Raw genomic sequence first — 27,134 nt, 5'->3', positions numbered from 1 at the left:
TGATCTTCTCCCTAGATCAAGACCAAGCAGGATCAGTGGTGTACTCTGGGGGAGACCTGTAATTCCCCTTAGGAACCTATTCTCCGATATCTGTAGAGGGAGAAGCCTATCAAAGCCCCATAACTCTGCCCCATATAGAGCAGACCCAATAGCCTTAGCGTCATATACTGCTAGGACTGGTTTTATGGGCTTTGATTTTGACTTTTTGTGTTCCACCCGGAGTACCCCCGAAAACTGTTGGTGCCTCAATACTGCCATTTCAACATGCTCGGACCATTTTAGATTATTTGCTATCTGTACCCCTAGATATGTAAATACAGAAGCAGCCTCTAACTCACAGTTATTCAAAAGTATTTTGGGCCGGTGTCTATGCTTAGATGAGAAGGCCATCAGCTTGGTCTTACCCACGTTAACTTCCAGGCCATGTTCCCCACAGAAGAGATCAAAGATGTTTAGGGCTCGCTGCAAGCCTGCCGGTGTTTTAGATAAAACCAACGTATCATCGGCGAACATCAGGATCGGAACCCTGACGCCCGCCAACGAAGGTGCGTCGACACTGGCATCCAGCATCCTAGCCACAATTCCGTAAAGAAAAAGGGAAAAAAGCAGGGGGGCCATAGCACACCCCTGTCGTACTCCGCGTTCAATTGGGAAATCGGCAGATGATTCACCATTCGTGCCCCACTGGACTTTGGCGAAGTTACATTCATGTAGCCTCATTATCAGGGTGAGCAACTCAGCTGGAAGGCCTATATCACTCAGGACTGCCCAGAGCTTTCTCCTTGGGACCAGGTCGAAGGCAGCCCGCAAGTCAACAAAAGCGACATACAGGCTGCCCTCACCAAGGACCACCGCCCCCCACTGCAGCAGAGCAATACGGAACACCTGATCGTCGGTGCTTGTTGCCCGCCGGAATCCAGCCTGATATGGGGACAGGGCATTTTCCTCATCTACCCAGTCCATTAGCCTGTTTACCACCATTCTCCCCACCACTTTTTGGATAGTGGCAATCAAGCTTATCGGCCTATAATTGGCCGGAAGGGACAGATCTCCTTTTTTATTTATGGGTATAAAAGTTGCTCCCTTCCATAATTCCGGGACTACTGTTCCCTTTGCAATTGCATTTCCTAGGAGAAATATATACCTAGCCCACCTTGCCTTGTCATTTATAAAAACATCAGAGGGTATCCCGTCTAAACCCGGGGCCCTTCCCCCTTTGGCAGCGCCTATTGCAGCTTCAGTTTCTTTGATGGAAAATAAATTCCCTGTAGGGAATACAGCTGAAACTACCTTCACGTCATTAAACTCCGTTGACTCAGTGTACTGCGGTTCAAAATAATCCACCCAGGCACCCTCTGCGACATTGTTATCAGGTTTGTTTGGAAGTCCTCCTCTACCCCACTTGACAATATTCCAGAACAACCTGGAATCCTTCGCCCCTGCGGCCTCCTTTAGCTCAGCCCAGTGGTTTTCATCCCATCTTTTTTTTGCCAGTAATACACAAGCCTTATAGTGCTTCCTGGCCTCACCAATCGCTACCCTATTCCTAATTGCATATCCCAAGCTTAGCCTGGCTTCCCTGCACTGGTGGTTATACCAACTAGCTGGTTTAGGTGGAAAAGAGCTTGTTATGTATGTCCGTTATTTCCCTTGAACCTGGGGTTACAGGATTTGCAGCCTCCAAAAGAACAATTGCAGTATCCACTTCAGAACTTATAAAGTTCATAGCCTCTGCATTCGCTAGTACTCTCGGCCAGTTAAGTCTGCGAATGTCATTGGCCATAGTAGGCATTAGGCCATTACTTAATTGGGGGCCCCCCCCCCCCAATCATGAGACACACAGAGGGGATTATGGTCACTTTCTAGTCTACCCTCAATTTTCATGTCACATACCAACTGCCACAAGTTAAGGCTGTAAAGGACATAATCTATCCGACTTTGACCATGACCATTGTCGAATGTACAAGCACCTGCCCTGATGCCCTTCACCCTCCCATTTAGGGCTCTCAAACCATGTTCCAAGCAGATGGCATTCAGTTGTAATATATCTTTCGTCCATCGCTTGACAGGAACCAGATGTAAAGTCGGAACACCCCACTGTGTATCTTCTTCATGCCCTAGGGGATAGTCCGAACTATCCAATGGTTCAAAGGTCCTATTTAGGTCACAAGCTACTACAACTTTGTTACCCAAAGACTGAGATTCCAGGGAAGTGGACAGTGCCTCTAAAATGGGAGAGCTCCCAATGGTACTACCCCTGGCATAAATGTTATACAAATCTATCCCTCCACGCTTTTCTGAGGTTATTCTTAACATTTGGATGTCTTTACAACCCAGATCCACCACTTTGATTGTCAACTGAAGGCATTGCCTAACCCAAATAGTCAGGCCTCCCATCGGTCGGCCCCTAGAACCTCTAATGGCTGGAATTGAAAAATTTAAATAACCAGGAAGAAATATAGGGTCGCAAGCCCACGTCTCCTGGAATAAACAGAGATCGAAACCATTAATGAAATCAATCCAATTTTGGGACGTCAGCTTACTGTTCAGCCCCGCGATGTTCCATGAGAGGAGCTTCCCGGGGCTATCCATAGATAACTCTCCTGTACAGGACACCCTAGTTCCATTTCGCCCATCCGCCCTCCCTCGGGTGATATCCTCCATGCTATGATCAACCTCCTGGGTGTCCACAGTACTTAATATAATTGATACCTCTCTTTCGGAGTCCCCGGAAGTAGGAATACACTCCCCACAAGTTTCATCCAAAATCATAGTCTCCCCACAAGTTCTCATTTCATTTGCTGCCACATTTTTTGACAAAACAGTTAACACAGGTTTCCCACATATCTCCCTACGGGACATACTTTCCCTGTTGTTTTGGCAGTAATCGGAACTTGGTCAATAGCTCCACCCTAGATCATTCATCACTTCAAATTGATTATACATTAATCCGTTATGGAAGTTGCCCCGTTGAGAGTGTACAGTAAAAGGTGCAAACCCTTGGGAGGGGAAATTATTAAAACAACCTGGTTCACTGATCATTCCAAATTGTATACCTGTTGGTCTTGGGTAAAAAAATGAAAGATCAACAACACCAATTCCACCACTACTTGGGCCCCAATTTTGCTTCGTAATCAAACGTGCCACCCTAGGATCTTGAAAGTTAACAACTATACACTCCCCCCCCAGGTTCTTAGGAGTGCAACCTATCCAATCTGTTCGTCTCACTCCAATAATCAGCCCGTCCACTTCCCCGGGCAATGGTCTATTTGCCTTCAACCAGTGCATTACCTTGTTCTTTAGCATCTGGAAGGATTCTCTTTGCCCGGCCAACAGAGGTGGTACATTAGTGAGGACAACCACATAGGGGTAAGAGTCCGGGGTGAGATTCATGGGAGGTATCCTACGCGGAGCTCTCACCAGGAGGTTAATAGGCCGGCTTATATCAGGAGCAGCAGGACATGTTGTTGAGCTGCTTGGTAGTGGCTGGGAACAACTCAATGCAGTGTTTTTGATATTGGAACAGTCTTTGTTACCCCTAACTGGGACACCAGAATGGGGTTTTAAGCTACTTGGTAAAGGCTGCAAACCATTAAAGACAGGATTACCATTTTTAGAAGTCAACTTGTTACCCATAGCCATGGTATCAGGCAGCTTGGTTTGTTTGCTAGTATTACTACTTGGGCGGTCCAACAAAACTGAGTTAGTCTTAGGGGTTTGGCCCTTCGACTGAGGCTTGCAAGCAATGCTAAATATAGGCAGAGAGGGCACCACAATGGACACACCATTGGCCTGGACATTTGGTTTCATAGAGTTGGTACTTCCCCCAGTCCTGGGATGGGACTTGATTAGGGCTTTGGTAGAAAGAAGTTATCTAGGGTTGCCTGCTCAAAATGATCTAATCGATCAGCTAGTTTTTTAACTCGTTCCTCGATAGGGTTCAGGAGAGACCTCATCAACCTTTCCAACTCGAGAAGCAGAACTGGAGCGGAAGATAATGTCTCAGCCAATCCCATCGCCGAAGGGACATTCGTAGTAGATGCAGGACTAACCAAAACAACTCCATCCTTAGTAGGGTCTTCCCCACCAGGGGCAGCCCCAATAGGCTCACTAGGAGGGTGCAGGGCTACTCCAACCTTCCTTATTTTTTCGGGTGTTTGGAAAGAGTACACTTCTTCGGGGCAGCACTTCTTTTCCTTTTAATACTTGGTTTAGTTTTATCAATGTGAGCCGACACACTTAACTGGGCGGTAGTCACCTGCCCTAGAAATAAACCAGTTGTTGTTAAGGGCGAGGTGGGGGACGAAATGGGCACACTCGCTTGGGCAGTAATCACCTGCACTGTAGGTGAACTGGTTGTTAATGTGTGGGAGGAGGGCGAAAAAATAGGCTCAATGGGGCCCACAGACGAGCCAGCCAACAGCTCTGGTGAAGGGGGAAAGGCATAAGGCGTTTCCAATACAACTGGCAGGGTTAAAGATGACAAGGGAGGAACCAATGCCAATGCAGGGAAACCTTGGGGCTTTTCTCTAAGGGAATTTGAAGGAGTTCAATGGATAACCTACGCCTCTCGGCCAAAGCTATTTCTTTGTCAATATCTTGGGTTGCCCGACTGAAATATTTGTCTAAAGGGCCCAGGATAACTGGCCCCGCCTCGGCCTGAGTGGGGATCAGAGCAGTTGGGTTTGAGTTCAAAGACATACATCACAGTCAAGAAACTATAGGATTAACAATAATATATATGCAAACACCAGGTATTTCCTGATAACCGACTATATCATGTAAAATAAAGGCACAATGTTAGAGGGTAGGCCCATCCCGGCCTCCTCTGGCCCCTGACGGCCACAGACGGTCCCGCCCTTGTCCCGGGCTTCTCCCGGGACACTCCCACGCGCTCCAGTGCAGCGGAAGTAGACACCACTATTATAGGTTAGGTGTGACGCACAGGGGGCGGGGCTAACAGGGAGAGCGGGCCAGGTGATCTAAAATGGCCAGGCAGGGACTCCTGGGAGATGTAGTCCCTGTAGAATGCTCGCAGCCCTGAGCAGATGCCCCAACACTCCTCTGTCAGCACAGCAGCTCCACAGATTCCCCGGCGGCTTCCCCTGCGAAGCGGGACCCGGGAAGCGGGTCCGGCAAGCAGTGGTGTAGAAGCAGGTCAGCAGCCCAGAACCAGGAGTCCAAGAGCAAAGGTCCCAGTAGCACGAAGTAGAATCCAGCAAAGGGTCCCAAAGGTGAGAGGCAGGGAGTCTCTTTTACACAATCTGTGCACAGGGGGTGGGGCTAACAGGGAGAGCGGGCCAGGTGTTCTAAATTGGCCAGGCAGGGACTCCTGGGAGATGTAGTCCCTGCAGAACGCTCGCAGCCCTGAGCAGATGCCCCAACACTCCTCTGTCAGCACAGCAGCTCCACAGATTCCCCGGCGGCTTCCCCTGCGAAGCGGGACCTGCGAATCGGGTGCGGCGAGCAGTGGTGTAGAAGCAGGTCAGCAGCCCAGAACCAGGAGTCCAAGAGCAAAGGTCCCAGTAGCACGAAGTCCAATCCAGCAAAGGGTCCCACAGGTGAGAGGCAGGGAGTCTCTTTTACACGATCTGTGCACAGGGGGTGGGGCTAACAGGGAGAGCGGGCCAGGTGATCTAAATTGGCCAGGCAGGGACTTCTGGGAGATGTAGTCCCTGCAGAACGCTCGCAGCCCTGAGCAGATGCCCCAACACTCCTCTGTCAGCACAGCAGCTCCACAGATTCCCCGGCGGCTTCCCCTGCGAAGCGGGACCCGCGAAGCTGGTCCGGCGAGCAGTGGTGTAGAAGCAGGTCAGCAGCCCAGAACCAGGAGTCCAAGAGCAAAGGTCCCAGTAGCATGAAGTCCAATCCACAATTCATACCATATGCTCACACTCCTGGAGTGGAGGATAAAGTAATACCAAACACAGATCACAGACTGCGGTTGATACTAGCTGCACACAAGAGTCTGGCTTCTGCACACGTGGGGGTTGTAGCTACAATTTCATTACTTCAGCTAGGCTATTGGTGGCCCAGTCTCTACAAACGGACCAAGGACTTTGTCCTTACATGTGACATCTACCAGCAGATGAAGGGTCTACCATAACACGTCATCTTGGTAGCAGTGGATTATTGCTCTAGATTCCTGTGCGTATTTCCACAGCAGTTTCTTGATGCATCAACTGTTATAAATGATCTGCAAGTCTTTATCGAGACATACGTAATTGCCACATTACACTCCGGCCAGAGTTTAGCTCTCAGTCTTATTAAGAGGCCATGGGAAGTTTGGGTGTGACCATGCGATATTCCTCAACCTATCATCCCAAGGAAATTCTTTAGTGGAGAGGGAAAACCGCAACGCAAATCAGTCCTTAACAGCAAGGGTCCTAGGCTCGAGTCACAGTTTGGTCCATCACCCATACGGGGCCCTGAGGGCCTCAAATAACATACCAAGAAAATTCTTGGGTGGTCCAACTAACTATGAGATCCTGTTTGAGAGTTAAGATGCAGGTCCCAGACCTCAACAATCCCAGCACAGTGGCAGCAGAAACACCATTTGACATCAATGAACGTTTGGCTGTTTTTTTACAAGAACTGCGGGACGAATAAAGTAACATCCAAGTAAAATGCACTGCCACTGGAGAAGTGAAGGTAGTGCTGACAAGACCTGGCTCAGTCCAGATGTTGTGAATCTGGTCACAAAGAAAATTGTGGGCAAAAAAAGTGAGTGGGCAATCTTACAGAGCTATTACCATTCCTGGCTTTTTTAAAGCACCAGAACTGTGCTTCTTCTGCCCTTGCCGGTCAAAAAGACATTTGATTTGTCTCCATTCATCTGATCTAACCACACTATGTGGCTGATTCTCAAAAGTAAGCCACATGGGCTCCTGGGTAGCTACCTGTCTCCTCTCACTACTGTTCAGGGAGTTCAGATGCAAGCCTTAATATCTCAAGATGCACCTTCTCTTGCATAGGAGACACTAACAAACAACAACAAAGTGTATCTTCTATGTGTTGCATCTATAAATACTGTACAGCCAACTAGTACAGAAACACAGATTTTAATCCGCAAACCTTACAAGAATAAAGACTACATAAACGAATCACGTCAAGTAATCTCCCTCATAAACAATTGGCTATTCCATTTGGTCTGAAAATGTAAATTTGGCCTGACTTTTACAAACTGAATTTTAAGTTCCATAATTTTTATACGTTTTATGCGAATAGCTTTCTGTGTGCTCTGAGTGTCAAACTTACACAACTTCCTTTTATTAGGATTGTTTTGAAAGAATTTTAATAAAATTGACTTTTCTATGTGCCATGGTCTTTTTATAGCGCTTAGCCTTTTGGACAGCTTTTGGGTCTTCCCTTTCTCTGAGCAGCGGGTGTTATGTGTCTGAGGTAGGCCCACCTGGATCCAACACCATATTATATCATGGGCACCTTTTCTTAAGTTGCCTTCCCATTTACACAAAAACCTTTAACACACATTTGAGTGTGTGACAATGTTGGATTAGTTTCTCTGAAACTGCTTTGCTTACAGATTCTTCTTCACCTAACATTATCACAATTCCCTGAACACCACGAACAAGGTCCCAAGTCACATTGTGGAAAAGTCATTCTATTTTTCATCCATGGGGCGACATGCTATCTATTGACCAAAACAATTCTGTGTTACACAGGACTCACAAGGATGCTTTTCTCTATAAAACAAGCATTTCTAGGTTTAGTCAGAGGAGCTCTTCTCTCATATTGGTGATGACTCTACACGCAGCTTGGTGACTTCTGCTTGTGAGAGAGTCCAGCTCGTGACAAATAGTGGGACTTTTTTTCCCATCAGGTAACCGGGGTTGGTTCATCCAGTATGGTGATTCCTGTCTAGACACACACACTGACTCTAGACACTTAGGTTAGGGATTGCGACCAATTTTCTATATTGTATTTTATGCCTGCATATATACATTGATTTACCACCATGGTGGAGTTTTTTCTTCTGTTCACCATTCAGGTGCTCTTAGTGACTTTCATTTGCTTCTATCTATTGATCATTGCAGCATGTATATTTTGTACAAGATCACGTTGGTTCAATAAAATATTGAAAATGTCCCTAATTGTATTTCTTGTATATTCCTCTGAGAGTACCAGAGCACCAGTGACTGAGCGAAAAGGTTTTAGATCTGTTACCACACTTCTGGGGTGACAAGGGTTGTCATGTTCATAGGTTGCGGGAAATCATTTGCTACCAGGCTAGGTTTATAGGGGCTTATGGTGGCACTGTGAACTAGCTACCTATAGGACAACATATCCTGGAAGGGTGAATATAGTCACAGGTACCATCAAAGAACTTGAGGCCCACCCCCTCCCATTCAAAGGGAACCTGAGCCACCAGACATCAATGCTAACTGTTGCCTACAACAAGTCCTTGTTGGACCACATAAGGGACTACCTGCTTTGAAGACACCATATGACACCGGACAGTTGTCATGTTGACCACTGTGTCTCTCGACCCTTTGCCTATTAATGGTAACCTATTGCCTATACTTATTAGTATTATCTGGAATGAGAGTTCTCTACACCATTTTACTGTCACCCAGGGACAACTGAGTAAACTCAGAAGTATCCCCACCACTATCTGGGACCAACACCTCCCCAATTGCTACATTAGCTATCCCCTGTGACTACCCACCTGTGGGGGGCTGTGCCCACTTGGGACACTTGGGATCCCCCTTGAAGTGCCCTTCCTAATTACATCCAACATACTTCGGGGGTCACTTCCCTGTAGGCTTTCCTGTAGGGAACCACTTCTTTTTCTCAACAGGGTGTTGGGAATCATTAACCTGGGAACTAGTTTTGGGCCCTTTGGAGAACCCCTTACTTATATCGGTGTCCCCCTCCTTCTTCTGTTGGGGACCCACCCCACCCTTGGTAGGATCTCCCACATACAACTTCTTGTGGACCCTGGTGCTGATGCAGCAGTGTGTCTCCCTAGCAATCTTCCTGGGGTGAGAAAGCTTATTGTCAATCAAGTACAGGCACAGCTCTTGTAAACGAAGATTAAACATGTGCTCTTGTGCAATCACATTGTCTAGCCCCTGATAATCTGTTACGTCACTGCCCTTCACTCAACCATCCAGTGCCCTGCAGAAATAATCAACAAACTCTTCAGATGTCTGAGGGACAAGTTTCACACACTTCCATAACTTCCGCCTATATCACTCTAGGGTCAGATCATATGTCCTGGCTAGGGACTCCTTCAAGGTGAGGTACCTTGTCTTGTCCTCCTTTCCTAGAGCCAGCAAGGTTCCCCTCCACAGAGAAATGCTTCCACATGTCTCCCCTCCAATCTCTCTCAGGGACCCTGTGCATTTTCAAAGCTGTCTCGTATGCCACAAAGCATCAATGTATGTCATCTCCCACTCCATAATCAGGCACCAAACTTTTGGGTATTTGCACCTTCCCCTATTGGTACAGTAAAGATATGCTGCCCCCATCTGTGATGGACTCAGCCTTCTTGGCTTCGAACTCCAGCTCTTTCAAGCTCAGCTCCTGCGCAAAAAGCATTGGGCCCGATTCACAGAACTAACTTACGACAAAATCCTAAACTTACTACTTTTGGAATTCTCAGAAGACATTTAGTAGTCTTAAATTAGGATTTTGTCTTAAATTAGGATTTTGTCTTAAGTTAGGATTTTGTCCTAAATTAGGATTTTGTCTTAAATTAGGATGTTGTCCTAAATTAGGATTTTGTCCTAAATTAGGATATTGTTTTAAATTAGGAGTTTGTCCTAAATTAGGATTTTGTCTTAAATTAGGATTTTGTCTTAAATTAGGATTTTGTCTTAAATTAAACTTAAGTTTGTCTTAGGTTTAACGTAAGACAAAATCCTAATTTAAGACACAATCCTAATTTAGGACAAAATCCTAATTTAGGATAAAAACCTAATTTAAGACAAAATCCTAATTTAGGACAAAATCCTAATTTAATACAAAATCCTAATTTAAGACAAAATCCTAATTTAGGACCAATTCCTAACATAAGACTAAATCCTAACGTAAAACTAAATCCTAACATAAGACAAAATCCTAATTTAAGACTACTAAATGCCTTCTGTGAATACCAAAACTATTAAGTTTAGGATTGTGTCTTAAGTTAGTATTTTGTCTTAAAAATTAGGATTTTGTCCTAAATTAGAAGTTTGTCCTGTCGTGCTGAGGCATTCTGGATGCGTTGCAGCCGTCTCAGGAATTTAGTTGTTGTTACTGAGTAGAGGGCGTTTCCGTAGTCCAGCCTGCTGGTGACGAGAGCCTGGGGAATGGTTTTTCTTGTTTCGGAGGGGATCCACTTGAAGATCTTGCGGAGCATTCGGAGGGTGTTGAAGCAGGATGTGGAGACGGCGTTGACCTGCTTGGTCATGGAGAGGGTGGAGTTGAGGATGACCCCCAGGTTGCGTGCATGGTTGGTGGGTTTCGGGGCTGTTCCCAGCAAGGTAGGTCACCAGGAGTCGCCCCAGGACTGAGAGCTGGAGCCGAGGATGAAGACCTCCGTCTTGTCAGAATTCAGCTTCAACCTGCTGTCCTTCATCCATTCAGCGATGGCCTTCATTCCCCTGTGGAGGTTGGCTTTGGCTGTTAGAGGGTCTTTCTTGAGGGAGATGATCAGCTAAGTGTCGTCGGCGTAGGAGATGATGTTGAGGCTGTGCTGATGGGCTACATGACATGGGCGAGTGGAGCCATGTAGATATTGAACAGGGTTGGGATGAGAGAGGACCCTTGAGGTATGCCGCAGATGATCTCGGTGGTCTTGGAGCGGAAGGGTGGGAGGCGGATGCTCTGGGTCCTGCTGGAGAGGAAGTATGTGGTCCAGGCCAGGGCCTCCTCTTGGATTCCGGCATCGTGGAGGCGCACTGTTAGGGTGCGGTGGCAGACCGTGTCGACGGCGGCTGAAAGGTCCAGAAGGATTAGGGCGGCTGCTTCTCCTTCGTCCATCAGGGCCCTGATGTCGTCGGTGGCGGCGATGAGGTCGGTTTCGGTGCTGTGGCTGCTGCAGAAGCCGGAATGGGATGGGTCCAGGATGTTGTTGTCTTCGAGGTATTGGGTCAGTTGTCTGTGACAATTTTCTCTGTGACTTTCGCCAGGAACGGGAGCAGGGAGATGTGCCGGAAATTCTTGAGGTCCTTGGGGTCCGCTTTGGGTTTCTTTAGTAAGGCGTTGATCTCGGCGTGCTTCCAGCTTTCCGGGAAGGTTGCTGTCTCGAAGGAGATGTTGATCATTTTCCGGAGATGGGGGGCGATGGCTGTGCTGGCTTTGTTGAAAACGTGGTGAGGGCATGGGTCAGACAGGGATCCGGAGTGGATGGAGTTCATGGTCTTGATGGTGTCTTCTTCGCTGATGTTGGACCAGGCGGTCAGGCGGCTGGTGCGGATGGTGGTCGCAGCGGTGGTGAGCTCGGCGGTGGATGTGGGGGTCGTGGAGTTGAAGCTGTTGTGGATGTCAGCGATCTTGCTGTGGAAGAAGGTGGCCAGCGAGTCGCACAGGTCTTGAGAAGGGGGTATGTCGTTAGTGTTGGTGCTGGGGTTGGAGAGTTCTTTCACGATGTCGAAGAGCTCTTTGCTGTTGTGTGCGTTGTTGTCTAGGCGGTCCTTGAAAGTGGTCCTCTTGGCGGTCCTGGTGAGTTGGTGGTGTCTACGGGTGGCGATCTTGTGGGCCGTGTAGCTGTTTGGTGTTCGTTTGCAGGGCCAGTTCTTCTCCAGTTTTCGACAGGTGCGCTTGGAGGCCTGGAGGTCTTCGGTGAACCTTGTAGCTTTTTTGCTGGAGTGGTTGGCGGCGGGGGTCCTGAGTGGAGTGAGGTCTTGGCGCAGTCGTTGATCGATTGTTTGAGGTTGAAGGCGGCGGTGTCGGGGTCGGTGGGGTCAGGGGGTGGTCACAGGATGAGGGTGGTGGTCAGTTGGTCTTCGGTGACCTTGCCCCAGCAGCGGCGTGGCCTCTGTTGGGTGCGGTGGTGCGTGGTGGGTTTCCTGAAGGTGAAGTGGACGCATCTGTGGACGGTCCATTGGGGTTCAGTGGTGTGGTTGAAGGAGACGTGGGGACTTGCGGAGAAGATGGGATCAAGCGTGTGTCCAGCGGCGTGGGTGGGTGTTGTTATGGGCTGTCTGAGTCCAAGGTTGGCGAGGCTTTAGATTAGGGCGGTGGTGTTGGCATCGTTGTTGTCCTCGAAGTGGAAATTCAGGTCCCCGAGGAGGATGTAGTCTGTAGAGGCGAGGGCGTCGGTGCTGATGAGGTCGGCAATGGATTCGCTGAACTGTAGTCGGGGTCCGGGTGTTCTGTAGACGAGGGTTCCTCTGAGGGTGGTGTTGGGGTCAGTGTGTATCTGGAAGTGCAGGTGCTCGGAGTTGTTGAGGGTGTCGTCAGTGTTGGTCGAGACTCTGATGGTGTTCTTGTGGACGATGGCGATACCCCCTCCCACTCCGTTGGTGCAGTCTCTGCGGGAGATCTTGTAGCCTTCTGGGATGGCTATGGCGATGTCTGGTGATGAGCTGGTGTTCCACCAGGTCTCCATCAGGAAGGCGACATCGGGGGCGGTTGAGTCAAGGAGGTCCCAGAGTTCGATGCAGTGTTTGCGAGCGGAGCAGGTGTTGAGGAGGATGCATTGGAGGTGGTTGGGATCTTTGCTTGACAGTTTGGCTGGCTGGATGCTGGTGAAGCTGCAATTGCGGCAGGTGAAGGGCCCGTGGGTGTGCCTCGGTGTGGCCCGGTAGCAGGCGTGTTCTCGTCCGGGTTTGAGTGCGTGGAGGGTACTGGCGTCATAGTGTAGTCGGGTGCAGAGGTGTCTCCGGGGGCAGGGGTTCTGGCGCTGGGTGCTGTCCAGGCGCGGACGGGTGCAGACGAACTTACCTTTTGCACGCCAGCGGCCACCATAAAAAGGGGAGGTGGGAGGGAGAAGCGGCTGGGTGTGAGGATTGGCCCAATGGGGGAGGGCCGCAGGGGACGCAGCGGCGTGGAGCGGGATAAGCGAGGGAACGAGCAGAGAGGGAGGAAACAAGCACAGGCAAAGGCAGGGAACAAGTGGCACAAGGCAAATACAGTCACAACGCAATACAAAAAGCAATACAAAAACAACATCCTAATTTAGGACAAAATCCTAACTTAACACAAAATTCTAATTTAGGACAAAATCATAATTTAGGACAAAATCCTAACTTAACACAAAATTCTAACTAAGGACAAAATCCTAATTTAGGACAAAAACCTAATTTAAGACGAAATCGTAATTTAGGAAAAAATCCTAATTTAAGACAAAATCCTAATTTAGGGCAAAATCCTAATTTAGGACAAAATCCTAACATAAGACTAAATCATAACTTAGGACAAAATCCTAACACAAGACAAAATCCTAACTTAAGACTAATAAATGCCTTCTGTGAATACCAAAAGTAGTAAGTTTAGGATTTTGTCGTAAGTTAGTTCTGTAAATCGGCCCCATTCTTTTCTCCTCCATGGCCAATTTATCATTCTGCATTGCCAACTTATCATTCTCCAAATCCAGTTTGAGCTTGGCAAGCTCCATCTTTAGCTTACTTTTTTCCCTCCTGTCCTCCAATTCTGCAGGGGGCAGGCTTTTACAGGATAAACTGCTGCCAGCTATGGAGAGATCTCTTCCACCCCTCAGGCTGAACTCTGCCCCACAGGTAATGCTGGCTCCTCCAGCCATCCCAGATGCAGGCCTTGTTGCTCATTCTCCACATTAACATTCCCATCTTCTGGGTGCAGACCAGGTCCTCAGCGCCTTTTGGAACAGGAGGCCAGAAGGCCAAATAATGGGGAAATATTTCCAAAAAATGCCAGGCTTAACAACAACATTTTGATGAATAGGAAATCAGCAATAATTCAATATTTTGTTTTTTAGTTCAAAAAAAGTTTTCGACTTTGTTTTCATTTTCCAGCAAATTAATATTTAGTTGAGGAAGCCGATTTTTTTTACAGAAGACTATAGAAGCACTTTGCAGGGAAAGGAATGGCAATTATGCCAACAAAAAATGATTCCACAGTTCCTAAGAATTGACAGATGACATCAAAATAACTATAATGAGTCCTTCATAGACGAGAACATAGAATTCCAATAAAGAGGCAAATTGAAAATAAACATGCTGTTCATAACACTTCAAATCGTCATAGTAAATTGAAACAGCTTGGCTGAAACCTAGAAAACTAAAGGAAACAAAGCACACAAAATATTGGGGCCGATTCCGATTCCGGTCGGAAGGGCTCCGAACCATGTTCGGTGCCTTTCCGACCGAATCGGTCAGTGCCAGCTGGATTCCTTTCTGACCGAGCCATTCCGATGGGCTCGATCGGAATGAAATCTGACTCGGATTCCCGGATCGCCTACGACGGGCTCAGAGAGCCCGTCTGCCTTCCGGAAATCCTCCAGTACTCCCCCGGTTGCCTCTTTACGACTGAGGGAGTACAATGGCAGTTTTTCACTGCCTCTTCGTGCTGGTGTGTCCGGCACGAAAAGGCAATCTGAAACTGTCTCTACGGGCCCCCGGCATGGCCCCTATGGGTGCAAGGCTGCCGAATGGCAGCCTGGGGGCACCAATGGTGCCCCTCTGTGAATCCCTGCACCCGGTGGCAGGCACCTTGGGGTGCCGATTTCAGGCTGCAGGGATGAACTGCACCCCTGCTTTTCTCAATGCAGGCATGCATTCCGCTCGGAATGCATGCCTGCATTGTGAAGTATACGAGTGCGACCGAACCCTGTTCGGTCGCATCGTATTAGCAGGGCCATAACCAACGACAGTGGGTCAGTCGGTTACGGCTCCTGATCGATGTCGGACGGACCTGAGTCCATACGACATCGGAATAGGCCCCATTGTTGTAAATATAGGAAGTCTGATATGAATATCCCAGTCTGAAGAGCACATTCTAAGCGAGTCTTAAATAGGCTAAGTGCTGTTATTGAGGTCTAGATTAAAGGTGTCTCCCTGTATGAAAAAATGTGCTTGGAGATATTGCTACAACATATGACCGCACACAACACCTTGTTATAAAACAGCTACGAAATACATGTAACAGATACCCACCACTTGATGTTTGTGGCTCTTCTGTTGAGAAATGCTCTGTAATAAAAGCAACAAGAGAGAAGTGAAGTTAGGCATCTGTCTCGGGCCCATTTACTTGCTGCAACATTTCATTACAAATGAATAATATCTGAGTATAGGTGTTGTGCCATTTCTCCTTCCCTGACTGGAGAAATATTGTTGTGTGTCACCACCCTTTTCTTTGTCCCTTTTCTGTGATGGCCAGAAATATGTCATAGGGATCAGCAGTTTATGCAAACTGAAAGCATATATACTAGAGATAATTACTTTGCCCTGATTAGGTCGAGGAAAGGAGGAAGACAATTTGCTTCTAGCATAAGCAAATGTTACATGACAAAATATTAAATGCCTTCCAAATAAAGGAAGGCTGAGGATTCCAAGTACCTACCAATGCTTTGTATCAGTCAACCCTTAACATCTGTGCGAAGAAAGGGGTGAGGACGTGCTGAAACTGTTGCTGTTAGTGAGTCTGCAGTTCTTGCCTGTCTTGTCCCTCTGTTCCCTAAGCCCACTAATCCCTAATCTACTATTACTTCTCCATAGACTAAAATTGTCCAGAGGCCCCATCTTAATGTAAATATTACTCAACTGTATAAACATCAGGAAAATATTTGTGATCACACCTCATCCACAGAAACTGCAGGGACTTTGTGTGTTTTTAATATAACATTTCTACGTTTTCCTGCTAGAAATAAAGCCTTATATATTCCCAATTATTCAGTCATACAGCAGAGTTATCTTTCCGAGTGTTTTATCTTTGTTTCATATTGTATCTGAGTTCCAACCATTGATCACCTGCTAAAGTATATTCTGAGTGCTCTAAGTTCCAACCCTGAGTCCAAAAAAGGATACTTGTCATTAGTGAGCAAAGCGACATTAAACCACAATGTGCATCACCAGTCGGAAAGAATAGCTACCCACTGAAATCTGCCCAGTAATCAGTAACATCCCCAAGTCATAAATCCCTTTAGAAGAGGGTTGGTGCCATATATGTATGGCCACTGGGTAGTTATAGTAAGGATCACGTTTTCATAGGAAAACATTTTTTGGTTTACTTATAACTTTGGTGCCATGTGACAAAGGATCAAGAAACGTTCCAAAAAAAGTCTAATCCACTTTAGCTCCTTCCTGGAAAGTTTCGGTGAGATAAATCAAATGGGGAAAGAGCAAAAGGGGTAGTCCCAAAATGCATTTTCCCCATTTATTTTTCTCTAGGAAAATTTGACACAGCTATAGCCAAATCGGCTGAACTGAATTACACCAAATTTGGCAGAAAGCTAGATCTTGGTCCAGCAAATGTGCTTTTTGTGACTTGGTGTAAATCCGTCCTGTAGTTTTTGAGAAATTAAGGTCACAAATATGGATATTTTACGCCACAGAGGATTCGCAAAGCTGACAGATCAATAGATAAGATCTGATTGGCTGCCACCACATCAACAAAGCTTGGCTTGTATCTTTACATTAAGCTTGAAACAGTTTCCTGCTCTACCAAAATACCAAAATGCAATAGAATGGAAACAATCATTGTGTCCTTTCATTACAAGCATGTTTCAATTCATTAACCTCTGTTCATAGAAATAAGTAGATTAATTCATGCATCATGTATATAGCCTGGTTTAGGAGTACGGTGTGCAGACAGAATATTAAGTTTAAATTATCGAGTTGCACAAATATCGAGTCAGAAATATTGTAGTTCAGAAATATCGACAGCAAGAATACCTTTTTCAAAAATATTGATAAAGGTAAGTAATATTGATTTTAAAAATATCAAAGTGTTTAATATTGTTTGCAAAAACATATTTGTTAAAAATATTTTTTTAATTAGTGTTATGTATTTTAGTATATGGTTTAAATGTATGTGATGTCTTTTTTTGTATAAGAATTGTTTGTATTTTTAATATATGTGTTACATTTTTAGTAGGTATTAATTTTATTTTTATTAGAATTTTGCGATTTTTGTTCAGTAGCGGGTTGTAGGTTTATAGGGAAATAGGATGGGAAGTAATTTACTTATATTAAATAATTAATTTTGTTTTATGTATTAATATTTCTTTAATTGAGATGTTATAGTGTTAAATGTGTCAAGTAATTTATTATTAATTAATTAATAATGTGTTATTAATTAATAATAATGATTTAATATGTAATTAATGATGGCAATTGTGCAAATAATTTTAAGTGTATGTTTTGGTGTTGATAGGGGTAAAGGGTGGGAAGTAATGTATTTTTATTTGAATTAATAATTGGTTGTTAATTTACTTATGTACTTAATTGAAAATCAATTATGATAATTGGGTAATTAATTTAGGTGCGTGTTTTGGTGTTGATAGGTGTAAAGGGTCGGAAGTAATTTACTTTTAATTGATGAATTGATAGTTGGTTGTTAATTAATTATAAATATTTATTTGGTAATTAATTATGGTAATTGAGTTATTCATTTCAGGTGTGTGTTTTGGTGTTTATAGGGGTAAAGGGTGTTAAATAACTTATTTTATTTGTATTAATAATTATTCAATTGATAGTATTTAAATTAATTAAAACATATTATGGCAATTCTGTAATTCATTTTAGCTGTGTGTTGTGGTGTTTATAGGGGTAATGGATGGGAAGTAATTAGCATTTATTTAATTAATATATAGTTATTAGTTAATGTTAATTATTTGATATTTATTTAGGGTAATTGTTACATTTTTGGGAGTTGTTTTTTACATTTAAAGGGGTAAAGGGTGGGTATTAAATACATTTTAATTACTTTATAATTAGTTGTTAGAAGTAATAGTTTTTGATTAAAAAAAATAATTTTTAATCGGGTTTTATTATTCTATAGTTTAATTTAGGTGTGTGTTGTGGACATTATAGTGTTAAAGCGTGTGTAGTTAATTAATGTTCATTAGATTTTTTAATATTTTTTTTTAGTTGATCATTAATAATGTTAATTATTGAAGTAAATTTAATTTAACATTTTGAAGTATATTGTTATGGGTGCGGTGTTACAGGGTAGGAAAAAAAAATTATTACATTTTTGTAATAATTAATGTTTTTGTGTGTAAATAGTTTCTAGTTTAAAATAATATTTTTTACATTTATTATTTTATTTTATGTATTATTTGTAGGTATTTGTTATATGTAATTTATATTATAATATGTTTTCTTTTCATATATTTAATATATTTTTTCCAATTTTTTATATATTATTTATTTATTTTTATAATTGTTCTTAATTTTTAATATATATATTTTTGTAACTGTTGGAGTGTGAATAGTAATTTTTGCCTCTCTGCTATCCAACACTTTCCTTACTGTTGCACTCATTGGAGTGATAGTAGTAATTTTTACCTCTCCGCTAGCCACCACTTTCCTTACTGTGGCACTCATTGGAGTAGGAATAGTAAATTTTACCCTTCCGCTATCCAACACTTTCACCACTGTTGCACTCACTGGAGTAGGAATAGTACATATATTACCCCTTTGCTATCCAACACTTTCCCTACTGTTGCACCCACTGAATTGTGAAATGTAAGTTTAAATATTTTTTAATAGTTTAATGTTTTGATTTATTATAGATTTTTGTTTTTTATATTTTATATCGGAGTCGATATTTTTGTTGTCTATATTTTTTACTCAATTTTTTTTTCATTGATATTTATTATATCAACGTTTTGTCAGTGAACCAAGGATTATATCCCCAAGACGTGGACACTATACTCCAGTCTGTCTATATCCCCAGGTATTCAATCCCATGCACCTGAGCTCAGTCTTCCAAGAGATAATCCCAAACGTTCACAAAAAAGATTGCCCACCCACAACTTAGAGAGCTGTATATAATAGACTAGGGGGCCGATTACGATGGCGGACTAACTGGAGTCCATCTGCCATCGTGGTGGGGACCGGGACCGTCCGCAATACTTGCAGCAGTCCCCCAGAGCAAATCAGGATGCGACCGCCACCATGGTGGTTGCATTCTGCATTTTAAAATTGCGGCGGGTGCTGCTGACATCAGCACCCGCTGTGATGTTAAAATGGCATGTTGTGCATTTCCCTACACTACGTGGCAGTGCACCCACATCTTCCCCCAACACAAGGAGGGCCCGCAACGGGCCCCCGAAACCAATCTCCACCAGCCTTTCAATGGCGGTGTACCCGCCACGGAAACGCTGGCTGGAGACAGTATTTTGATCTGCTAGGCACCGTCACCATTTCATTGATGCAGACCGCTTCGCCAGGCAATCGCAACGATTGCCTGTGGTGGTCTGTGACGGACGGTCTTTGCGTCCACCAAGGTCCGAGCGCTATTCCCCCCGCCATTGTAATGTGGCGGGAGGAAAAGCAATGTCGGATTGAGGAAGGACCGCCACCGCATAACTGGCGGTGATGGGCCTTGTGCAATCGTAACCAGCCCATAGGTTCAGACCTTAAATGAGGCCTTACAAATGAGCTTTACAGTGGAAAAAATCCCTTTTCTGTTGAGTCTTTCCACATACATCTTGATAAGCCTTTTGTTGCTCTTGTGGACACATGACCCTTTTAATATATTTTGAGACCTTCCGTTATAAACTTCCACTACTCGCCTTTCATCACTTCCTGCTCCTCGGTGCTCAAAATGTATGTGTTTGCTCTTCTCATTGAACCAAAGCTGCTAATACTAGATCACTCTATCAAGTTTCTTAACTTGCCCCTCCTCTTTTTTCAAACACTATAAATAAGCACACCCTACCTATCAAGTCCACTACACAGCTGCCTGTGATGGTATCGTGAAACACCCTGCCAATAACATACCCGTGGCACCTCTGGTGTCCTCTGCTTTCCCTACAATGGCTCCACTTAGAAACATTTCCGACCATCACTCATGGAGTTTCTAACTTAAGCTATGGGAACCCCCTGATATCACAAGATTACTCAACATGTGCACAAGTCTGTGTCAAACGGCATAGAGGCCTTTAGTGGAAGCTAGAAAGATCACACAAGTCATTTCTCGGGTCATTAAATCAACAAATCCAATCGTGGGTGATGCTGCCTGACTTCTCCTCTTGAGAATCCATGCTGCTGCAGATGTCTTTAAAATAATATTTAACCATTTTTTGTCTTTGAGGAAATGTATTGATCGATAAGGGCTAGAGTACCCTATTTCAGCTTTGCAGAAGTAAGGTGTTGCTTCGAGTTATTTCTAATCTCAGCTTTATCAGCAGGTTTGCTCATGTCATTAACAATCTCCACACAGCAGACCTCACATTCCAGCACCACTCTTTAAACCTTGTAGACTTTCCATCTAGAGTCGCCCTTCTACACCGCTCACTGACACCAAGACATCCATTCCCAGCTGTAGCTTCATATAAGTGCTACTCTCTGAGGCCCACAAGTCTCTACACAAGCTGTTGACAATTACCTGAGCAGATGACGCTGGCATCCTGCCAGTGCCCGCAGTTGTGGTTGTACCACCCTCTGTGACTGCAGTGCCACAAGTAGTCTTCATAGCCACCACACTGTACGTCATCCAGGAGAATGCTCCCCGCGCCCTGTCCAAAGTAGGCATGTGTTGGGGCAGACAAGACCCGGCCGCATCCCAGCTGTCTGCACACCACCTGTGCATCGGAGAAGTCCCAGTAGTCATGACACACGGTCCCCCATTGATGGTTGTACAGTACCTCAACGCGGCCCTCACATCTGTGATATCCACCCACGAGCCGAAGATGTAAATGACCTGTTTAAAAAGAGCAGTATAATGAGCGGTACTACTGACCAGCATTGGGTTTCCCCAAAGACGATCCCACATCATAAAAAGACCATCAATTGAATACATCAAGTATAACCCTTGCAGAGACCAGGAAAGCTACAAAAACGAGTGCCAAAAAGCAAGATTAGATTAGTCTGAACATGACTCCAAGGACTCTGATGAGACCTCTGCAGAAAATTTTAGCATCAGAATTTTCAACCGTCTCAACATAAAACAAGCATGTTCAATGCAATAGGTCTAGTATTTACGTGAGTTTCGTAAATGCGATACCTATTGCATTAAAAATGCTAGTTTGTAAACCCCCCCATGCCATGCCACTCTTTAACTTCTATATCGGCCGCACCCCTTTCTTTACACGAGCCATGTCTAAAGAAAGAGGAGTGGCTGCAATTGAAGTGAAAGTGCAGTATGGGGGGCTTTTACAAAACAAAAGTATTTGTTTGTCAAATTGACAAGCAAATGTTTTTTTTGGTAAAAGCAGCCAATGCTATGTTTTTACTTTAATGGCGGCCTCGCGCCTTTCCCTAGACTCGGCTCGTTTAAGGAAAGGGGCGCGGCCTACAATAAAGTGTAAGTGCGGCATAGGACAATTAAAAAAAAATAGTTACAAAAAAATGCGGCCCTGTTTGGCGCTGCAAGTAAAGCAAAGGCATGACCCCCACTAACTGCGTGGCATGAGAAAAAAAAAGCTGTTGGGAGAGAGAGCGTGTCCTGCCTGCAACAGGCATGCAAAAACCCTTGAACTAAATAGTTCTTGGAGGATGGCCTACTGAGCAACAAAACATATGAAAGGGGATGTCCTCATTGGAGGCTACAAATGAAGACAAGACAGTACTAAGGAAGTATTAACAAGCCTATTTAAAAATGAGAAGCCAGCGTTTATGAAGGACAATGACACAAGCCAATGACAAATATGGGAGGAGAGTGAGCGGGTCTTCAAGCGCATACTCCAATACAGCATGGCTCGCTGAGCAGCGCATGCGCTGCCCTGGCTCCACATAAAAACTGGAAAGGGGCGACCATTCGGTCCCCCCGAACGTATGGTGGAGTACCACGATCCCCCCGGGAAGCCATCTTGGGCGGGAGGCGTGTCTCGGCTGGTATGCCCGAAGCGGCGTAGCCGGGGCGCGCCTTTTTCCCGCCCTAGAGTGGGCTGGCCTAGACACCAACGCGGCCGGCCACGCCCTCGGAGGCAGGCGGGGGCGGGTTTACGCCCACCCTGAAGACGGATAAAAGGAGCAGAAGCCAAGAAAGCATCCTCTTGTTCCTGTGCTCTGAAGCTGCACCTCCCCGCTGCACGTGAGCTCGAGACGGAACGAAGAGCCAATTTTGAGCGTAGTAATCCCTCTTTTTGTCTTACAGATATCCCGTCTAAAAATGCCCAAGAAGGTCGGAAAGCGGGTCGGTACCGATGAGATGCTCCGTATGCTCATGAAGGAGATAGCCGATCTGAAGAGAAAGGTTGAGGCCAAGGACGGGGAGGGAGGACCGAAACGGCCTTTAGCGGAAACAATTCCCGGTGGAAAGAGCAAGAGGCCTAGAAGGGGAGCACTTGGGGGGGAGACCCCGGTTCCCGAAGCGCCACGAGAGGAGCCAACCCCGGCGCCAAAGGAGGGGAACCCAATCCCTGTAGTGGTCGCCCCTGCGAACAGGGAGGATATGCCCCCGAGTTGGCGGCGCAATTGGCAGCGTGGTTGGGGAACGATAGCGAGGGCGCCACGGCTGACGACGCCCGGGCAGTGATGAGACAACTGCGGGAATCGAGGAAGGCTGCGAAAGCTCCATCTCCTGTTCTCCCGCAGGTCCCAGCGGTTGGAAGTACAGCAGGCCCAAGTTCGGCGACAAGCGTGGGGTCTACTTCAGGTAAGCGGCCATTGCCGATTGTAGGGGGGGACTCCGCACCTTCTCGAAAGGAGAAGATTGCCCAGCACGTCCCACTAGAAGTCAAGGAGTTGATTTGGGCGGACAAATATGTAAACATGTTTTCATTGCTTACCGACCATTACGAGATCGAGCATGTAAAGAGTCAAAAGGAGCTCATGCATCCGAGTGTTTGGCGCGCTAAAATGGCCGCCTTTAAGGTTGATGAGACCATCGGTACTTGGGGCAGAGCGTGGGGAATTTTTACTTCCATCATGGGGGAACGCAGACCTGAGTTGTTGACCGAGTTACCCATCTATCAGTCACGTATTATGGAGTATTCTGTGGCATATGGGGGCAATCAGTGGTTCTGCTATGATAATCTGTTTAGAAAAGCTAAGGAACATAACCCGTTGTTGTCCTGGGACTGTTACGACTCTGTGTCTTGGCAAAAAATGGAGAGTACAGGGATGTTGAAGGTGCCATTAGTAGGGAGTAACGGGGGGGAATCCTCCCGCCAAAACTCTGGGACGCCCTTTCGGACAAGTTCAGGTAACGAGTCCCACACGAAGCCGAGTGGCAACACAGGTAAAAGGGGGATATGTTGGAATTTTAACAGGGGCAAATGTACCAGGCCCCAGGGGTCATGCAAATTCAGACATGAGTGTGGGGGATGCGGGCAGCCATCCCATCCTGAGTCCATGTGCAGAGCCAAAACGGGTGATAACGGTGGTAAGGGAGGCGCCAAACAGGTCTAATATAGTCCGAGGGGCGCCTTTACCGACCCCGATTGATACCATGGCAATGATTCCTTGGCTCAGCGAATACCCAGATTATGCTTCCGCTGGGGTGTTGTGGAACGGGTTTTCATATGGTTTCCGCATCCCAGTGGGGGATTTTCAGGGGGTACCGGACTGTAAGAATCAAATGTCGGTCTTACAGCACACGGCGGTGGTTCAGGTAAAGATTAGGAAAGAGGTGACTCGAGGTCGTGTCGCCGGTCCATTCGATTTCCCGCCAGTTGCTAACTTTGTCTGTTCTCCTCTAGGGGTGGTTCCCAAGAAGGACCCGGGGGAGTTTCGGCTGATACACAATTTGTCAGCCCCACATGGTCTTTCCGTAAATGATGCGATAGATCCGGAAGTATGTTCGGTGCGGTACGCATCTTTCGATGAGGCCGTCGCCATGTTGAATCGCCTGGGGCCCGGGACGCTGATGGCCAAATCGGACATTGAGTCAGCGTTCCGGTTGCTCCCGGTACACCCAGACGATCAGCGTCTCCTTGGTTTCCAGTTTCAGGGTCGCTATTACATGGATAAATGTATGCCAATGGGATGCTCGATTTCATGTGCCTATTTCGAGAAATTCAGTTGTTTTCTGCAGTGGGTATTCACGAGGAAGACAGGTTTTCAACATGTTATGCACTATCTCGATGACTTTCTGTTTCTGGGGGCAGCCGGGGATTCTGAGTGTGGACAGGCCTTACATGAATTTTGTGTCCTAATGAATCAATTTGGTGTGCCATTAGCGCCAGGTAAGACTGTCGGTCCCTCGACCTTGATCGAGTTTCTGGGGATCGAGCTCGACTCAGTGGAAGGTTGTTTTCGTTTACCTAAAGAGAAGGTGTTAAAATTCAGGTTATCCCTTGAGACATGTATTCGTTCAACGAAAGTGAACTTGCATCAATTGCAACAGGTGGTGGGTCAGTTGAATTTTGCCCTAAGAGTAATGCCGATGGCGCGCCCCTTTTCCCGCTCGATTGCACAGTCCATGGTCGGCTTGAAGGAAGGACATCATCGTACGAGACTCTCGGCAGAGGTTCGTCAGGACATGCGCATTTGGATTGCATTCCTGGCGGATTTCAATGGTCGAATTGTCTGGAATAAACCAGCAGTGTCTTCCGAGGAGTTGGGACTATGGACAGACTCGGCGGGGAGTGTGGGTTTTGGCGCCATATTGGGTACACAATGGTCAGCGCAAAAATGGCCGTCATGGTGGCACGAGTGCGGGTTGACGAGTAACATTGCTTTTCTCGAACTGTTCCCTATTCTGGTGGCCTTGAAAACATGGCCTGAAGGGTTTAGGGTTCACTCTGTGGTTTTCTGGTCTGATAACATGACCGTGGTTGAATGTATCAATAGTCAGGCAGCACGTTGCAAATTGATTCTGAGACTACTCAAGGAAATTGTGTTATTGTGCATGCAACTAAATGTACTGTTTAGGGCGCGGCACGTGCCGGGGGTGATGAACCAAGCGGCTGATGCGCTCTCTCGTTTCCGTATGCAGGCCTTCTGGGGCTTTCTGCCCACAGCGGACCCGGTGGCGGCACCCTTTCCCGAAGCTCTCTGGTCTCTCTGTGCCCCGAACTACAAGACCTCGTGGGAGAGAGTTTAGCACCCAGGACGAGGAAGGCATATGAAGGGGCGTTCCGTTCCTATTGGGCCTTTTTGGGTACTGCCGGGAGGGGGCTTTGGGGTCTGGAAGAGTCTGTAGTAAGATTCCTGCTCTCTTTACGTCACGCAGGCAAGTCAGTGGCTACGGCCCAGAGGCATCGGGCCGCCATTTCCTTCATGGCAAGGGCTCATGGGATCCAGGACCCGACAGCGTCTTTTGTTGTGCAGAAAGCGCTACGTGGGTGGCAACGCCTTGAGGGTCGCAAAGTAGACGATAGGCACCCGATAGGTTTGGATAGGTTGGCCCTGTTATTTTCCGTGCTACCGGTAACATGTTCATCCCAGTACGAAGCAGTGTTGTTCCGAGCCGCATTTGCATTAGCATTCCATGGGGCTATGCGGATAAGCGAATTAGTGGCAAAGAACAAGCAGGATACGATGGGGGGACTGTGCCGGGAACACATTCAGGTCAGAGGGGAGACAATGACGGTCTCTTTTGTAAAGTCCAAATCCGATCAGGATGCAATCGGGGACTGTGTAATCATCCAGAGAATCCCCGGGTCGGCCATGTGCCCTGTTGGGTGCGTAGAAGCATATTTAGCGCAGAGGGTGGCAGCATGGGGGGGGACATTGTTAAGACACGCTGACGCCACCCCACTGACGAGGTTTCAGTTTCAGCGGGTGCTTGCGATGTCGATTTCTGCCGCGGGCTTGAACCCTGGCGATTTTGGGACCCATTCCTTTCGGATAGGGGCTGCTACGGAAGCTACAGCCAGGGGTCTGAATGTTGATCAAATAAAACGTTTGGGGCGTTGGTCCTCGAACTGTTATAAGAGGTATGTACGGTTGCACATGTTGTGAAGCTGTAACGATGTACTCACGCTTCTTGTTTTTGTTTGGTTTTCAGTTGCGCAAGCCTACGAGGCGGGGCGGACTGTTCAGTCGACCCGACACCGGGGGGCCAGCGGTCAGACATTACCGGCTGTGAAAAAGGAGGTGTGGGTCGTGGGCCACTCATACGTGAGGCGTGCCGCGGACGTATTCAAAGCAGGTGACATGATTCACGTGGCTGGGGAATACGGGTACTGTATGTCCTTCTACGGAAAGGGCGCTCTCTGTATTGACCAGTTTCAAGCATTTTTCGAGGGTTTGTTAGGGCGGACAAGGTCACCGCCGTCTGTAATCATAGTACATCTTGGGGGCAATGATTTGGTGACAACTGGTAGACGACTTCTTCTTGAGGCGATGCTTTCCACGGTAAGTTGGTTGGCAAGAAGAGTTCCAGGGTGCACAATTGCATGGTCCCATATGATCCCACGGAAAGTGTGGCGGGGGGCTATTTCTGTTTCTGCGCTGAATCATTCAGTAAGGAAAATTAATAATAAAATGAGTAGATTGTTTCGTTCAAGTACACTGCATTCTGTTTCGCATGGTTGTATTAAAGGGGACAGTATGTATTTGGGGGACGGTGTTCATTTGTCCCGGGTGGGGAACGAGTTACTCATAGGAGACTTCTTAGCCTGGTTGAAGGGTTTGCAGCATGACCTTTAGGTAGGAGTGTTTTGTGGGGGGTCCGGATAGCCGGTCAACTATCCGGCCTGTGGCGGTAAGGTCATGATCGGTGAGCAGTAATTGGAAGATCCCTATGAGGGGGCGTCACCCATTACGGATGGGAGCGCGTGGGGGAGGTGGCCAATTGGCCCCTCAACGGGGAGGCGGTCCTGTCTAAGGAGAGGCCGCCGGAAGGAAAGGAAAGGTGGTCAAGGCCCCTTCCTGGATAGGAGGGGCTACGGCCCCTCCTGGAGAATTTCCCAGGGCCAGGACATCTGCGACGGCAGATGGGTAAGTTGTGTGGGGTGCGGGAGGGGGTTTACGCTACCTTTTAGACACCTCACACGAGTCCTCGAACGACCGTTAAATGGCGTCGAGTCTATTGGGGCCCCCGTCAAGTACAAAGGGAAATTGGTAGATGCACTTGAGGTACGCCTCGGTGCGGTCGCTCCTCTCACAAGTGAGGGGGGTATGTCTGGGTTAGGGATCTGACACCGGTTA

General features: G+C 46.5%; 1 protein-coding gene across 9 annotated transcripts in view; it reads right to left on the bottom strand.

Annotated features, from left to right (window-relative positions):
• The window catches only part of LOC147712238 (scavenger receptor cysteine-rich domain-containing protein DMBT1-like), a 685,888-nt gene that overhangs the window by 355,169 nt on the left and 303,585 nt on the right, over positions 1–27,134 (bottom strand). For all 9 annotated transcript variants that reach the window (XR_015295985.1, XR_015295986.1, XM_086922971.1 and 6 more), the window contains 2 exons: positions 20,482–20,796; positions 15,081–15,116 (listed from right to left, as the gene is read on the bottom strand). Coding sequence is in view for 7 of the 9 variants with exons in the window: in XM_086922971.1 (XP_086779097.1) it covers positions 15,081–15,116; positions 20,482–20,796 (351 nt within the window). In the remaining 2 variants the exon portion in view is untranslated. The remainder of the gene's footprint in view (positions 1–15,080; positions 15,117–20,481; positions 20,797–27,134) is intronic.

This window comes from Lissotriton vulgaris, chromosome 5, assembly GCF_964263255.1.
Source record: "Lissotriton vulgaris chromosome 5, aLisVul1.2, whole genome shotgun sequence".
Classification (NCBI taxonomy): Eukaryota; Metazoa; Chordata; class Amphibia; order Caudata; family Salamandridae; genus Lissotriton; species Lissotriton vulgaris.
Note: the sequence above shows the minus strand (reverse complement) of the source record. Positions and strands in the feature narration are given on the sequence as shown.